The following is an 18185-nucleotide window of genomic DNA, read 5'->3' as shown; positions in this document are numbered from 1 at the left end:
AACGCTCCTGGAAGGATAAGTGCTCAGTCACACACATCCTCTCATCAAAGACCAAAGACACACACAAATCACTGACGCACATGCAACAAATAAACAACACAGGGCTAATGCTGTCCTATTTATATGTATGTGTGTGTGTGTGTGTGTGTTTTTATTTGCAGCCCGGGCTCATAATGTGTTGGACATGGGTCTTGAGAGGCCAAATAATTTCAGCGCTCGAGTTACTCTGGTCAGTGGTGTAATCATGTTTCTTTCTCTTGTGTTTGACTTCAGTTTTATATTCCTGCACTGAAATATCTGACTGTGTAACACGTCTGCTATTGTATTTTTATTGTTTTATCATTGTCTGTCTTTTCTTGCTGCTGGGATTGTTTTAAAGTAAGTGTCTGAATGTCCCGCCTTGTACGAACACCAATCTATTATTATTATTATTATTATTATTATTATTATTATTATTATTATTGTTATTGTTATTATTATTATTATTATTATTATTATTATTATTATTATTATTATTATTATTATTATTGTATTATTATGATTGTTATTATTATTATTATTATTATTATTATTATTATTATTATTATTATTATTATTACCAATATTATTATTATTATTATTATTATTATTATTATTATTATTATTATTATTATTAGGGGTGTGTATCAAGGTTATACTGTAATAGTTTTGGATTTTTCATTATAGTTTAGTTTTCTTTAGTTTGGACTTTTTTGTAGTGATTGGACTTTTGGCTCATTCAAAAGACTGGCTCTTTTCTGTTTTTTGCATTGTTTTGAAACACCAATGTTTTAATGACTAAATAGGCTACATGTGATGATTGACATTACATTTTAAAGGTGTTTAATCGGCGTGACAGTAAATATTATCTTACCGTAAAAAAGAATAGTTATTTAAAATGTGTGGGCTACATACATGACATGAGAGGTGACATTAGACAAATGCTGGAATTTGACTAAAAACATCACAGTATATTATGTGGACTAGTCTGTAGTCTAAAAATGAAGAAGAAAATAAAACATTTTCTTATGAAATAACATTTTATTCTCCTCAAAACAAGAACAATAAATGTGTGTAAACATATGGAAAAAAATGCACAAAACACAACAGTGATTAATCACTGCAGTTACTTAAATACCTGAACTATAGTGCAATTCTTAGAACAAGAACAGTATGTTGGTAAACATACAGAAAAAAAATGCACAAAAGACAAAAGCGATTTATTATTGCAATTACTTAAATACTATTTTGGCTCGTGACCTCATTTTAACATCACAAATTTCTGCCGACCCCAGACATTCAAAACAGAGACTTTTTTTTTTTTTTTGCTAAAATTAATTTGCTTTTGATCATGTAATAGTTTGCTATACTAAGTTGCAAATAAAAGTTAATTTTAGGTGACATTTAGTCTATATAATGTATATTATTCTGGACGGAGGCAGAAAATCCAGGTGTAGATTACTGCACAAAGTGAGAATTTTATTTTCCTTGGTCAGGATATGTACAGTCAGTCCAGCTTGGATTTACAAGGCTGACAATTAATACTGAACAAACAAGAACTCAAACTATGAATTATGAAAGAGCTGCAGCATCTGAAACTGACCACAATGAACATTTGACAGATAAACAGAACCACAGTGCTTCAGTTTCAGCTTCACAGTTTGTCATGTCTTTTATGGATTGTGATTGTCTCTCTCAACTCACCAAAAATTTTTATTAGTCTTTTTTTTTTTTTTTTTTTTAATCAATTACTAGAAATTTCAGGGGACCCCAAGTAGGGTCCGACCCCAAGGTTGAAAGACGCTGCCTTAACAACTGTAGTGCATTAACTTCTTCCCATGAGAAATGTGCAGTACGCAAGCACTCTTTTTTTTCTACTCCAACATTCTCCTCCTGCCCAATGCCTCCCCAGTGATGCTAAATTGACAGGCAATCGGACACTCCTTCCTTAAAAAAAAAAAAAAAAAAATGAATGGCTCTTTACATAGAGTCAGTTTCCATCGTTCTTTTCTAAGAGCCGTTCAAAAGATTTGATTCGTTCGTGAATGTCACATCACTACTTTTTTGTCTCTAATTCAGTTATTTTTAATTTGTTTTTAGAGCAGGTTTGCTAGCTTTTATTAGTTGTCGTTTTTTTCTGAATGCTTAGTTTTAGTTTAGTTTAGTTCTAGTATTAGTTTCAGTTTTTTTCATATATTTTATTTTCCTCGCCATTCTATTCAAAGAAATTAGTGAGGTCCTATAGCAGGTTGTGTGTGTGTGTGTGGGGGGGGCAATGTAGGTAGGGGTGCGATCCATACACAACGTCACTTATGTGAAAACAAAACTGAAACTTTCCATTCTTTCACCGTTGACCTCCTGACTTCTATACCTCTCTTACACCGCTGACTTTAGATGAAATTTTCACGTGTTCTATCCTCTATCAACATTGACAAAGACGAAAACTAAGGGAATTTTAGCCATAATTTTTATACGTTTTAGTTAGTTTTATAAGCACACAATACAGTTTCAGTTAGTTATCATTTTTTTCTTTTAATTCGAGTTTTTATTTATTTCAGTTAAGGAAAATGTTTTTACAATTCTAGTCTTCGTCATTTCGTTAGTTTTCGTTAACGACAGTAGCCTTGATGTGTATTGGCAATAAACTGGTGATACAGTACAAATCACAATACCAGGATCACGATACGATATATCAAGATATATCACGATACTGTTAAAAGGCAATTTTTTATTGATTTTGTTTCTTTTATAAAAGATTATTTCTTGGAAGAATTTAATTACACCAGAAATATGCACAAATACTTGACATTTTTATTTGATCAGAACAGGATCTAATGCTATATCACAAAATGTTCCTGTGTTCAAACTTAAATTTTTTTTTACAGACATTACAGTTTAAGATCCTGTTCAAATGTTCATATTCTGTTAGTTCAGAACTAACATCAGAACATTATTTTTGTGCAATCCCAACAAAGGAAGAAACATTATTTGATAAAACAGTGTTAAATAATAATAAATAAAATGTAAACAAAAAAGAAAAACTAAAATGAACCTCCACAATATCTGCATTTGAATAAATACCCAAAAATATCGATACAGTACTTTTTAATATCGATACAGTATTGTGAAAGGAAATATCGCGATATATTGCAGAACCAATATTTTCTCACACCCCTAATTATTATATTGTATATTTGTGTCGGAATTCCAAAAACACAGAGTTCAAGCTGGTTCTATTTTTGTGCTTCTATGAAACTGGGTTCATTTTGGTATCTGGAGTTTTTCCAGGTTTTTTAGACCCAATAAAAAAGTGAAATTTAGACATATTTCGCCCCAGGATGTACCTAATGATGACCTCAGATAAATCAAAAAAAAATTATACTCTTGCTCTGAGCCATCCCAAAATTTATGAATTTTTAATAAAATACTGGGGCCAAAAATAGGACCAAAATTGGGACAAGAAAAACTACCTAGGTGTCAGTGCATTTGATCTGGAAAATATACTGTAAATAGTCTCATATATCACTATAAATAAAGGCACTGTGTTAAATGTGATGATCCTGGTGGTTTTTCTAATCCAGACATGCAGGTTTTTCATGAATCTCAGTCTCATTTCAGGTTTCGTATGTAACCCATCGTGTCCATTCGCATTACATGCAGAACCTGCCCATTTAAAAACAAATAACTCGCGAGTGATTTTGCAACAGCGGTCATTTTTATGAAACACTCTGCCTCGCATAATTAGTTAGATTCCCAAAATGTACCTGAGAGAGAATAAAAAGATATTCTAAAAAATAGTAGCGCGTAATTTTCGTGTCCTTTTTACTGTTACATGCGGATTTTTGTACAAAAATAATTTAAAAAATGTGTTTTATCTAAAAAATAGTTTCTCTTTTATCTCAGTAGATATTTATTTTTTAAAATAGACCCAAAGTGCTTCCAAACTTGCTTCATAACATTAGTCTACATCTGGTTGGAATTTTTTGCTCCCATGTCCTGTTTTTAGGACCAGTTTCATAGAAGCATCCATTTTTCATCCTATATGCGAAAGACAAACTTGCATTAGCCTAATAAAACATAAGTATATATTGTTAAATATTATTTCTGCATTAAAAACATGCATTTCTATCGTTTTGCATGTAACTCCATATAGACATGACATCACTAGCTCCTGTGGCATCTCCTTTATGAATGTATAATGTGTTTAGTGTGTGATCTAACATGATAATACTGTGTTTCTCTTAACAGAACTAGAACAGCGACTACTACAAAAGAGAGGTAAAAACATATATAATTTAGACCCACGCTGCACTACTGCGCTGAATGTGTACGATAGCTTACTTTGTGTGCATTTGTGCTTTCGGCCTTTTTGTTTACAGATCGAAACCAGTAAAAGAGCGCTGGGACGAAACCGTGTAAAATCATCCATCTGCTTAGAAAGGTGCGTGACAATTTGCTGAACACACACTCACTTGTAAACATGCCATTCAGACGAGAGCTAATGGACATAGCAGTGGCTGAGCTGCCGAACTGTCTGGGGCTCACACAAGCGCACACACATGCCAGGCTTAGTGCTCCCACTAGAAGAGCCACTAATGGACGCTTCCTGAGGCAAGTTGGAATTAGTGGCCATTAACTCTTATGATCTGCAGCAGTAATACAATAATACTATATGTGTGTGTGTGTGTGTGTGTCTTTGTGCGCGCATGCCTCTGCTATTTGTGTGTGGCTCTGCAGTTTTACGAAATACAGCGAGCAGTACCAGAACCATGATCCCATTATGCAAGGCTGCCTCCCCAGTAACCCCTGGATCTCTGATGACACAGCCCACTGGACGATGAACTCAGAAATGTAAGAGGAATCCTAAATACAGGGTGGGGAAGCAAAATTTACAATATTTTGAGGCAGGGATTGAAAGACAGTGTATGACCAATTAGTTTATTGAAAGTCATGAGAATTTATTTGCCACAAGAAAATTGACATTAATAGAAAATGTTTTTATTCTATGTGTCCTCCTTCTTTCTCAATAACTGCCTTCACACGCTTCCTGAAACTTGCGCAAGTGTTCCTCAAATATTCGGGTGACAACTTCTCCCATTCTTCTTTAATAGTATCTTCCAGACTTTCTCGTAATAGTTTCTCTTCTTTACATTATAAACAGTCTTTATGGACACTCCAACTATTTTTGAAATCTCCTTTGGTGTGACGAGTGCATTCAGCAAATCACACACTCTTTGACGTTTGCTTTCCTGATTACTCATATGGGCAAAAGTTTCTGAAAAGGTATGGATAATAGTGTTAGGTATGATTATGACATCAATATATGTTTGGTTTCAAAACAATTGACGTAGTGCCTGCTGAGAAAAAACAACTAAATGTTCATTGTAAATTTTGCTTCCCCACCCTGTACACACACACACACACACACACACACACACAGAGGTGGTAAAAGCAGACACAAGTTTGTTTTATTTGTTTGTTTTGAATATACAGTCTACTTTCGTTATACCGCCAACTTCCGTTCACGGCCAAATTGGCGGTATAGCGAAAATGGCGTTACAACGGGTTGCGTCCATAATGTGCATGTCTTTACTATATGATGTCTATGCTGCCTCCGTTAACCCGTTCTAATTGCGTTTCTAAATAAATCTTGATTCTGTTATGTTGTAAGGGATCATTTAAAGTGGGGAAACATTTTAAGCATTATTATACCGTGTCGGGAAATGACACCCCATCATCTTGAGGCTTGGCTTAATCCCACGTCCTCTTCCTGACATCCTGACCTACTGAGTGTTCTGCGATAAATGAACGGTGGCCGTTCCGTAGACCTACTCGTAGCTTGTCGCGATCAGCGTCTGGCGCGTTTGTTTCAGTGCATTGTTAAAATTTATGTGTACTCGATGGCAATCACGCTGGCGGTATAACGGTCGGGAAATCAATGGTATAAGTGTTGTTTGTGCATGGAACTGGGCTGGCGGATGGCGATAGGTGGAAATGGCGGTAGCTAATGGAATAATGCATTGGGGATTTTTGTGCAATGGTTTTGGTCGGCGGTGAGCGAAAACGGCGGTATAACAGCGGACGGTTTAACGAGAGTAGACTGTAGCATTAAAACCAAACCAAAAAAGGATTTGTATAAAAAGAAAGGAAAACAATCGAAAAGGAGTGGGATGAAGTTTAATTTATAATCTACCCCATCCTTCTACCTATCCTACATTCCTGTGTCAGATCCTGTGAGTAACTCAACAAATCCTACACATATCCGATGAAATTCAAAAGCATGAAACACAAAAATGCTGTACATAAAGGACAGACCATTTTGGAACTGCATTTCACATCAAACTAAACTCTGTCCCTTTCATAGTAGTAATAATACCCGTATCAAAAACAAAAATAAACTCTGTCCATTTCATTGTAGGATTAATACTCATATCAAAAATAAAAATAAACTCTGTCCATTTCATAATAATAATACACATGTTAAAAACAAAAATAAATTCTGTCCCTTTCATAGTAGTAATAATATTCATATCAAAAATACAAATAAACTCTGTCCCTTTCAAAGTAGTAATAATACTCATATCAAAAACAAAAATAAACTCTGTCCATTTCATAACAATAATGCACATATTAAAAACAAAATAAACTCTGTCCCTTTCATAGTAGTAATAATACTCATATCAAAAACAAAATTAAACTCTGTCTATTGCATGACAATAATATAAAAACTAAAATAAACTCTGTCCATTTCATGACAATAATAGACCTATTAAAAACAAAAATAAACTCTGTCCATTTCATGACAATAATATAAAAACAAAAATAAACTCTGTCCATTTCATAACAATAATAGACCCATTAAAAACAAAAATAAACTCTGTCCATTTCATGACAATGATAGACCCATTAAAAACAAAAATAAACTCTGTCCCTTTCATAGTAGTAATAATACTCATATCAAAAACAAAATTAAACTCTGTCTATTGCATGACAATAATACAAAAACTAAAATAAACTCTGTCCATTTCATGACAATAATAGACCTATTAAAAACAAAAATAAACTCTGTCCATTTCATGACAATAATACAAAAACAAAAATAAACTCTGTCCATTTCATAACAATAATAGACCTATTAAAAACAAAAATAAATTCTGTCCATTTCATGACAATGATAGACCTATTAAAAACAAAAATAAACTCTGTCCATTTCATAACAATCATATACCTATTAAAATCAAAAATAAACTCTGTCCCTTTCATAGCAGTAATAATACCCATATCAAAAACAAAAATAAACTTTGTCCATTTCATGACAATAATACACCTATTAAAAACAAAAATTAAATCTGTCCACTTCATGAAAATATTACACAAAACAAAAATATACTCTGTCCAAGTCCAATTACAGATACTTAAAAACAGGCTCTGGTGAAAGTAAAAGTACTGATTTTTTCTCTTTGCTCCAAAATGAGTTAGTAAAGGCTCTGAACCTTGACTAAAAGTATAAAAGACAGAATTAACCAGCTGTTTGTGTACAAAGAAAACAGAAATAATGGAAAAACAGTGTACTAATGATGTAATAATGAATATTGAAGGTTTACCTCTGAGCTGCATCTGTTCCCTGAAAATGGCAAGTTTTAACAAAGACACTGCTCTGTTAATGTGCTATTTATTTATTTATTTATTTTTTAGAGATTTAGGTATTTAAACACCAGCAGGTCCTCCCTAATGCACCCATGTTCCACCCAAACAACTTTCCTCCTGACGCTGTTTTCCAAATGCACTGGCATAGAACTAGCCAAACAACCCAGATGGCTACTACCCCTATTCCAGAACAATAGTGGAGGGGTCAGTTGTGTAAGATTTAGGGGGATTTAGCAGGATCTAATTACAAAAAATGGAATAGAATATTTTCATTATTGCATCATCACACAAAAATGAGAGGCATTGTATTATTGTTGCCTTAGATTTAGGTGTTTATATGAAACTGATCCCTAAAAACAGGACATGGGGGATCTAGACTAATGTTATGAACCAAGTTTGGAAGCACTTTGGGTCTATTTTAAAAATAAATATTTACTGAGATACAAAACTATTTTTCAGATAAAACATATTTTAAATTGTTTTTATACAAAAATCCGCATGTAACACGGTAAAAAGGACACGAAAATTAGGCGCTATTAAATTTTTGAATATCTTTATTCTCTCACAGGTACATTTTGGGAATTGAACTATGCAAGACAGAGAGTTTCACAAATATGACTGCTGTTGCAAAATCACTCGTGATTTTTGTGTGTTTAAATGAGCAGGTTCTGCATGTAACGCCACTGGACACCATGGATTACACAGTGGTTGGAGACACTTGTTTTATGTTCAGTTATTGATATTTTTTTTGCTAAAAAAAAAAGTCACTTTTTCCAGCAAAGAAAAAGTGACATTTGTTGGGAAGGTGTGCAGTAAGGTAAAATAAAAATGACTGACATTACCCCTCATTGAAGGGCTCATATTTTGCTCAACCCACTTTTATTACTCTTTGATTCATTTATTTGTGTATTTGGACCCCAATAGTTCATAAAGTTGGAATTTGAACCCACCAGGTGCTGTAAAGCTATCTTTATATTCATTTTGCCAAAAATCAAGTGGATTTCAACAAAAAACATTTTAAGTCCTGCTTAATTTGTTATGTTTTATAACTAGTTACGTCACGACATTTGCGCATAAAAGATCAAGACTTCAGACGAACATTTCTCCGAGTACGACATAATTGTTTATCAGCAGCAGCGGTTGTAGTAAAAACTGAAAATATGTCCAAACTTCGAGACGATTACCTAAAATGTTCAGTTGTTGGTTGTATGAACGAACACAAGTGGCTGAACGGGACAGAGCAGCACAGTCAACAACCTGGAAAGGGGTGGGCTCATGTGCATTTAAAGGGCCAGCGCTCAAAACGACCTTTCTGGTGTCATTACTCAGAAATAGGGTTGAAGATGGACCTGTGGAGTTGAATTAATGAAGAATTCAGACCCAAGTATAGCATTTACAGTTTATGTAGACCACAGGGAAATATTTTAAAATGCGTAATTCCATTAAAAAAAAAAATAAAAAAAATCACTCCTTTAAACATAAGTAGTAAAAATAAGTTGTCAGAAAATTAAATACTCATGTAAACTGACTATTTGTTACCTGAAGGCTCCAGTCCTTAACCACCTCTGCACACAGGCCATAATGAACATAAATCCATTTGACTGCTTTTACAACACATTTATTCATATTTAGCGCAGATATATAAGCAGAAGCTGTTTTATGCCTACTGCTGTGTTTGGATCTACCTGTCTGTGAACAGGGTTCCCGTCCCAACACGACTCCGAGTGGAACGCTGGAGCTTCAGCTTCATGGAACTTCTCAACGACGTCATGGGGAGAAAGGAGTTCATGACCTACCTCGAGAAAGAGTTCAGCGGTGAGAAAAAAACAACCAAGACACCGGATTATATTCAATAAATACAGCTTATTATTGTTATCCATGTAGAGAAACCAATTATAGTAATAGGTAGAGAAAATTAAAATAATGGTTCTAAATGGTATTATCAAATTGATTCTTACTCTTATTAGCCTTCGGGTTTTTATTATCATCCCTAATGGCATTTTCCATTCCCAGTGGTAAGAGACGGAGGACACAGGTTAGCGGAAAAAAACAATTAATTTCATGATGTGGTTGGATGATGGAAAGAGGAGACAAGGGAGAGCAGTCCATGTGGAGGAAGGCAGTACGAGGAAGAAAACAATCTAAAAATAAAGATTATAGACACTAAAAAATAAAGGTTATACACACTAAAAATAAAGATTATACACACTAAAAACAAAAATTATAGACACTAAAAATAAAGATTATAGACACTAAAAAATAAAGGTTATACACACTAAGAATAAAGATTATACACACTAAAAACAAAAATTATAGACGCTAAAAATAAAGATTATAGACACTAAAAAATAAAGGTTATACACACTAAAAATGAAGATTATACACACTAAGAACAAAAATTATAGACACTAAAAAATAAAGGTTATACACACTAAGAATAAAGATTATACACACTAAGAACAAAAATTATAGACACTAAAAACAAAGATTATACACACTAAGAATAAAGATTATACACACTAAGAATAAAGGAGATACACACTAAAACAAAAATTATAGACACTAAAATAAAGATTATACACACTAAAATAAAGATTATACACACTAAGAACAAAAAATTGTAGACACTAAAAACAAAGATTATACACACTAAGAATAAGATTATACACACAAAATAATATAAGATTATACACACTAAAAAAAAGATTATACACTAAAATAAAGATTATACACACTAAAACAAAAATTATAGACACTAAAAAAAGATTATAGACACTAAAACTAAAGATTATACACACTAAAAACAAAAATTATAGACACTAAAAACAAAGATTATACACACTAAAAATAAAGATTATACACACTAAAAATAAAGATTATACACACTAAAAAATTATAGACACTAAAACTAAAGATTATACACACTAAAAATAAAGATTATACACACTAAGAACAAAAATTGTAGACACTAAAAATAAAGATTATACACACTAAAAATAAAGATTATACACACTAAACAAAATTGTAGACACTAAAAACAAGATTATACACACAAAGAATAAAGATTATACACACTAAAAACAAAGATTATAGACACTAAAAATAAAGATTATACACACTAAAAATAAAGATTATACACACTAAAAATAAAGATTATAGACACTAAAAATGAAGATTATAGACACTAAAACTAAAGATTATACACACTAAAAATAAAGATTATACACACTAAGAACAAAAATTATAGACACTAAAAATAAAGATTATACACACTAAAATGAAGATTATGCCACACTAAAAATAAAGATTATACACACTAAAAATAAAGATTATGCACACTAAGAACCAAAGATTATACACACTAAAACAAAAATTATAGACACTAAAAATAAAGATTATAGACACTAACACTAAAGATTATACACACTAAAAATAAAGATTATACACACTAAGAACAAAAATTATAGACACTAAAACCAAAACTTAAGACACTAAAAATAAAGATTATACACACTAAAAATAAAGATTATACACACTAAGAACAAAAATTATACACACTAAAACCAAAACTTATAGACACTAAAAATAAAGATTATACACACTAAAAATAAAGATTATACACACTAAAAACAAAACTTATAGCCACTAAAAATAAAGATTATAGACACTAAAAATAAAGATTATACACACTAAGAACAAAAATTATACACACTAAAACCAAAACTTATAGACACTAAAAATAAAGATTATACACACTAAAAATAAAGATTATACACACTAAAAACAAAACTTATAGCCACTAAAAATAAAGATTATAGACACTAAAAATAAAGATTATACACACTAAGAACAAAGATTATAGACAGTGGTTGAAGACAAATTCAAATTATTTACTGTAAAGGTTCTTCTCAGCTTTGTGACAGCATATTTTACAGTTAATACAAGAGTGTTTTAAAGAGTTTATTTCATCTTAAGAAGCAGGAAAGCTTTCTCAACCCATCTAAGGACACTTAATTTTTCAGTTTTTAGCCAATATTCAGAATCAGCACATTTGAAGGTAAGTGGTTTTTGCTGAAAGGAAAGGAGAAGAATTTACTTATTTATTTATTTAATTTAATTTAATTTAATTTAATTTAATTTAATTTAATGTAATTTAATTTAACCATTAGTTAACCAGATAAAATCCCTTTGAGATCGAGATCTCTTTTACACGGTCGACCTGGCTAAGAGGTCAAGCAGCACACACCATACCATAATGAAAAACAGGTTCAAGAATCAGTGATGACAAAAAAAAACAAAAAAAAAAAAAAAGACAATAATTTAGCAATAACACAAAATAACTAGTGGTGTCAGGCACACCAAACCCCGCCCCTCGTACGTATTGTAGCTTATTTTGGCATCGATCCCGCTGATGTCATCATGTCTATGCATGTGCTGATGTCAGCATATCAGTTGCCTCTATATATGTGCCAAGTTTTAAGTAAATTGAAACAAAATTGATGTTTTTATAGACATTTGAAATTTCGCCCATTATAAGTAAATGGGAGGAAAAAAAAAGATTAAAAAAAAATTCATAAAAAATTGGAACTTTGACCTACTGTTCCCAAAATGTAATGAGATCTATTCTGGGTCACTGGCAATCTATAAACCCAATTTGGTATGAATTTAACCAATAGTTTTGCTGCTAGAGTGCTAACAAACAAACAAATAAACAAACTGAACCAAAAACAAAAACCTTGCAATGCAGTTTAGGTCACAAGTAATTCTTTAAAGTGTAAAATCTGGTCCAGGTCAGCAAAGAATCTAAAAACGCAAAAGATTCTCGCTGTCTGGTCAGTAAAATAGTATGAACAGCTTATAGTGAGATGAATTCTGGTATTTTTGTTCTGATTGAGGAGTATTTCAGGCAGAGGGGGCGACAAAACTGAAGGGTCACTTATCCATTTGATATCACCTTTGAAATTGTAATCTGAAAAATCACTGAAGCTGTTGGAAAAATGTAGTGATGTAATAATATTTACCTGTGGAATTTAGTGTAGAAGAATCAGAAAGATGCATAAAATGGAAATACCCATATATTATACTTCAGCGTTGTAGTTAACTGGTTAAAGGGAAACCAGTTTTAGAGGTTGAAAAAAGTTAAAGTATTGTGTTATCACGTTTAAATTCATTGTTGTTATTTTCCTCTTTGTTAGCGGAGAACCTGTGTTTCTGGCAAGCCTGTGAAGACATCAGACATGGAGAAAGTTCCAAGATCATTGAGAAAGTGGAGGAAGTTTACAAGTAAGTGTACGTACAGAGAACGCACACATGAACCATACAGAATTGAATGTTTTTGCTGACAGTCACCGCTCTTATGTATGTGGTGTAGAAACTTTCTGGCTCCTGGAGCAGCTCGCTGGGTCAACATCGACAGCAAGACGATGGATAAAACTTTAGAGGGGATTAAACACCCGCACCGTTTCGTCATGGACGACGCACAGATGCACATCTATTTCCTCATGAAGAAGGTTTGACCTCTAATAATAATACAGGGTGGGGAAGCAAAATTTACAATGAACATTTAGTTGTTTTTTCTCAGCAGGCACTACGTCAATTGTTTTGAAACCAAACATATATTGATGTCATAATCATACCTAACACTATTATCCATACCTTTTCAGAAACTTTTGCCTATATGAGTAATCAGGAAAGCAAACGTCAAAGAGTGTGTGATTTGCTGAATGCACTCGTCACACCAAAGGAGATTTCAAAAATAGTTGGAGTGTCCATAAAGACTGTTTATAATGGAAAGAAGAGAATGACTATGAGCAAAACTATTACCAGAAAGTCTGGAAGATACTATTAAAGAAGAATGGGAGAAGTTGTCACCCGAATATTTGAGGAACACTTGCACAAGTTTCAGGAAGTGTGTGAAGGCAGTTATTGAGAAAGAAGGAGGACACATAGAATAAAAACATTTTCTATGATGTAAATGTTCTTGTGGCAAATAAATTGTCATGACTTTCAATAAACTAATTGGTCATACACTGTCTTTCAATCCCTGCCTCAAAATATTGTAAATTTTGCTTCCCCACCCTGTAAATAATAATAATGGATTGGATTTTATATAGCGCTTTTCTAGACACCAAAAGTGCTTTACATTATTGACCCTTTATTCATTCGCTCTCACATTCTCCCTCTGGTGGTGGTAAACTACATCTGTATCCACAGTTGCCCTGGGGCAGACTATTAGACTGACAGAAGCCAATTTGCGCCTACGGCCCCTCCGACCACCACCAAACATTCATACACCAGTGTGGGTGGCACTGGAGGTAGGGAGGGTGAAGTGTCTTGCCCAAGGACACAACAGACTGACTAGGACAGAGCGGGATTCGAACCGCCAACCCTTCGGTTATTGGACGACCCACTCTACCACCTGAGCCACAGCCGCCTCTGACCTCTGATTAACCCATAAAGACCCACACAGCCGCTGGTGACCAAATCATCTACCTAAATAAATGTAAAAAAATGTATCTAAAATGTTTAATGACTTCTGATCCAATAAACATCTAATTATTTGGTGTAAAATGCAGTTTGGGAGACAGTTTATGTTAAGATAATGATACATTTTACTGCAAAAGTCACTTTTTCTTCAGTTTTCTCTATTTTTGATATAAATGCCTTCAACTTTAATCTGAGTTTTAATAAACATCGACATGATCAGTGAATTAAATGATAGGAAAATACCTGATTTTCACATAAAAAACAGAATGCAGAGGATAATATTATAATAAATGGCGATAAATCACTTAAGAACGCCTAAACAGAGAGAAAAATTAATTTTCATAATTGCCACAAAAGTAACACTGGGTCTTTATGTGTTAATTAAAATGTACACTTTATCTGCACTGGCAACATCTCAACTTAACCCTGTAAAGCCTGAACCCTTAAATCATTGACAGAAAATTCCAGTTCTTTGAAACTAGAGCCTTTATTGGTCCTTCTGAACAACAACTTTTTTTTTTTTTTTTTCCAAATATCAATTTCCATGTATGAGTTTCAATTTTGTATCATATTTGATATATCAGGTCTCAATGGTCAAATATTATTATTTTTGAACAAACAAAAACATAATATAACACAAACATGTCTAACAAATTGGTAATTCCTTTTCAAAATTGGCAAAGTTCTGCCTCCTTCCTCATTAATGACAGTCTTGTAGTGTCACTGGAAAGGCCTCTGGGGAATGAATCCCTCCCCCTGGTGGATTATCTGTGTATTACATGTATCTAATTGTATACATCAGGTTTTTCAAGGAAAAAAATATCACACTGATCATGTAGAGGGCTTCAAAACTCATGTATCAAATACGACACGTTTGGTGTTATTGGGTTAAAGGGTTCATACTCGTCTGATCCTTCATGATTTTAGTTAAAACATGTTGAAACGGTCACATGATGCCAGTGTATTTCTGGGTTTTTTTTTGTGTTTATTTAGGACTCCTACCCGAGATATCTGAAGTCGGAGCTGTACAAGAACATGCTGGCCAAAGCCATCGTCCCCCAGGAGACCAAGAAGAGGTGAACGTCCTCATTAATCATCACTGAATTTGTTTGATTAACCCATAAAGACCCAAACAGCCGCTGATGACCAAAACCATCTACTGATCTAAACTGTTTAACACCTGTTGATCCACTAATTCTATCAATACATGCAAATAATTGGTGTAAAATGCAGTTTTTAACCTTTTCGTGGTCATCAGATATGACCTATTTGGATGTTCAGAGGCTTCGTAGTTACCGTGGAAACACCGTCATCTTCTACAACATTGATTCATGGAGTTGGATCAATGACAGTGGATGGAGATACTAGTTATTATGTTCAGTTAATGATATGTTTACTTAGAAAGTCACTTTTTTTTTTCAGTTTTTTCTTTTTTTGATACAATAAACCTTAACTTTAATCTGAGCTTTTATGAACATCTACATGATCATTGAATCAAATACAGGAAAATACCTGATTTACACTGAAAAAAATGCAAAATAAGCAGGATAATATTACGATCAATGGTGATAAATCACTTAAGAAAGGTTAAATAGAGAGAAAAATTCATTTGGGAACTAACGTAAAAGTAGCGCTGGGTCTTTATGGGTTAACTAGTTTTTCTCAACATTATTTTAAGGCGGGTGTTAAAGTTATTTTAGTTCAGGAGCTTCAAACAACAGGATCAGACTAGTAAAATAACAGCGTAATAACCTATAGATTACGTCAAACTCCAAATATTTCTATATGTTTGAGTGAAAAAAAGTAAAAAAAATTTGAATAAAAAATACTAAATGTATTGGAAAAAAATATATATGCAATTTTAACATTGATACATAAGATTACAGTAGTTCTACAAAGGCACAAAACATTTAATAACAGGCATGATATTGTTAAAATTTCAAGTTATTTCATGTTGCGTTTTTTCATATTTATTCTGGAATTTTAAATCGCGGAATGGGAGGATATAAGGGTAAAAAAAAAAAAAAGGGGGAAATACTGGGTGATATTGATTCATAAATAGAATCCGATTGAAACTGCTCAACTTCTAATTCCATTCCTCTGTTCTCTTAGCGTGTTTCCCTTCATGAGACGCCAGCGACACGCAAGCCCCTCCCCCGCCCAGGCCGCCAGTCAGACGCCGCCGGAAGGTGGGCGTGCGAAGGGGGCGGGGCAAGCAGGTACCAACTCTGCAGCCGGTTCCAATGCCTGATTGCAAGAACTACCAAAAAAACAAAACAAAACAAAACACAACGTATCAGATTTAATCACCTCAGTCTCTATTGCTTACATCCGTCACCATAGCAACCATCCAAAGACATCTCTACTTTTTTTTTTTTTTTTTTTCCTTCAACAAACACAACATGACCCCACCTAAGTGTGTAACTTCCAACTCGGAGCACAGACTCACATCTTATTCTCAGCGCACAAGCATCAGGCTTAAGTGCTTTTAGTGCTACTGACATTCATCCCACATTTACATTTACGGTCTAAAGTGTGTCCTATTGTTATTATACAAAAAAAAAAAAAACCCTGACTTCCTGTTTCTCTCAATCCATTAGACGCCTTTTATCGAGAATCTACCGCGCCCGTTTCTGCTGTTGTTAATAGACGATAGACATTTACAGTATGTATTTAGTAGAAACTTTGAATCAGCATGTCATAGGGGTTTGATTGTTTTTGTTCATTTCATGCCGGAGCTTGTCATTTGTGATAGTTGTTGTCGTTGCTGTTGATTATGCTTGAGCATGTTTTCATCCCAATAAAAAGTCCTGACGGTGTTCAGTGTTGTGTTGTGCTCTCATCTGTGCATGCTGAGAAAATGTTCCACTGTGATCAGGTTTTTTTTTCATCTTATCTTGGACTTTCTTCTCTTTCTTATATGTATTTGTAACACTTTACATGAATAGAATAGAATAGAATAGAATAGAATAGAATAGAATAGAATAGAATAGAATAGAATAGAATAGAATAGAAAATGTTCCACTTTGATCAGGTTTTTATTTCATCTTATCTTGGACTTTCTTCTCTTTCTTATATGTATTTGTAACACTTTACATGAATAGAATAGAATAGAATAGAATAGAATAGAATGTCTTTATTGTTATTGTACAGGTACAACAAAATTGAAAAGCGCGATCGTCCGAGGTGCCATAAAAAAGTATAAATAATGTATATAAAAGAGTATAAAAACTGAAATATAAAAGAAAAACCCTGACAGCATAAATATCCTAAAAAGCAGCTCAAAAAAATAATAAAAAACAGAAAAAAAAATAAAAATTTATATATATATATATATATATATATATATATATACACACACATGTATATGTTCTTTTTTGTATGTTTGCACACTGGAAAAAATCAAAATCTTACCAAGTATATTTTTCCTATTTCTAGTCAAAATATCTCATCACACTTAAACTTTTCAGTGAGATATAAGAACTTATTTTTAGACAATAGATCTTTATTTATATTTATAATTTTCACTTGTTCCATTGGCAGATTTTTGGGCATGAATTAAGCAAAAATGGTAAAAATGGTAAAATGGTAAATAAATTTGACCCTGTCGGTTGGGGAGCATTATTATATTTTCATAAGATCTTGTATGATGGAACTGTTTTAGATATGACTAAAATTAAGAAGGCATGAGAGGATGAGCTGGAGGTAAAACTAACTGAAGAGGTCTGGTATAAAAACTGAAATATAAAAAGAAAAACCCTGACAGCATAAATATCCCCCCCCCCAAAAAAAGTAGCATAAATAAACAAATAAATAAAAAAAAAATAGTAATGTTAAAAAAAAAAAAAAAATTGTATGTTTGCACACTGGAAAAAATCAAAATTTTACCAAGTGTATTTTTCTCATTTCTAGTCAAAATATCTCATCACACTTAAAATAAGACATAATCACCTAAAGAGTAACTTTTCAGTGATATATAAGAACTGATTTTTAGACAATAGATCTTGAAAATCTTATTTTGAGAAATCTTACCA

At 32.9% G+C, this 18185-nt stretch overlaps 1 protein-coding gene across 1 annotated transcript in view; it reads left to right on the top strand.

Moving 5' to 3' along the window:
* The window catches only part of LOC115437276 (regulator of G-protein signaling 11-like), a 32214-nt gene extending 15240 nt beyond the window's left edge, over positions 1 to 16974 (top strand). The window contains 9 exon segments of the mRNA XM_030160465.1: positions 162 to 229; positions 4273 to 4296; positions 4398 to 4459; positions 4756 to 4869; positions 9365 to 9480; positions 12861 to 12948; positions 13037 to 13175; positions 15145 to 15227; positions 16264 to 16974. Of these exon segments, the coding sequence (XP_030016325.1) occupies positions 162 to 229; positions 4273 to 4296; positions 4398 to 4459; positions 4756 to 4869; positions 9365 to 9480; positions 12861 to 12948; positions 13037 to 13175; positions 15145 to 15227; positions 16264 to 16402 (833 nt within the window). The 3' untranslated portion in view covers positions 16403 to 16974.
* Positions 16975 to 18185: the final 1211 nt, after the last annotated feature.

This window comes from Sphaeramia orbicularis, chromosome 17, assembly GCF_902148855.1.
Source record: "Sphaeramia orbicularis chromosome 17, fSphaOr1.1, whole genome shotgun sequence".
NCBI lineage: Eukaryota > Metazoa > Chordata > Actinopteri > Kurtiformes > Apogonidae > Sphaeramia > Sphaeramia orbicularis.
The sequence above is the reverse complement of the archived record's forward strand: the minus strand, read 5'-3'. Positions and strand labels throughout refer to the sequence as shown.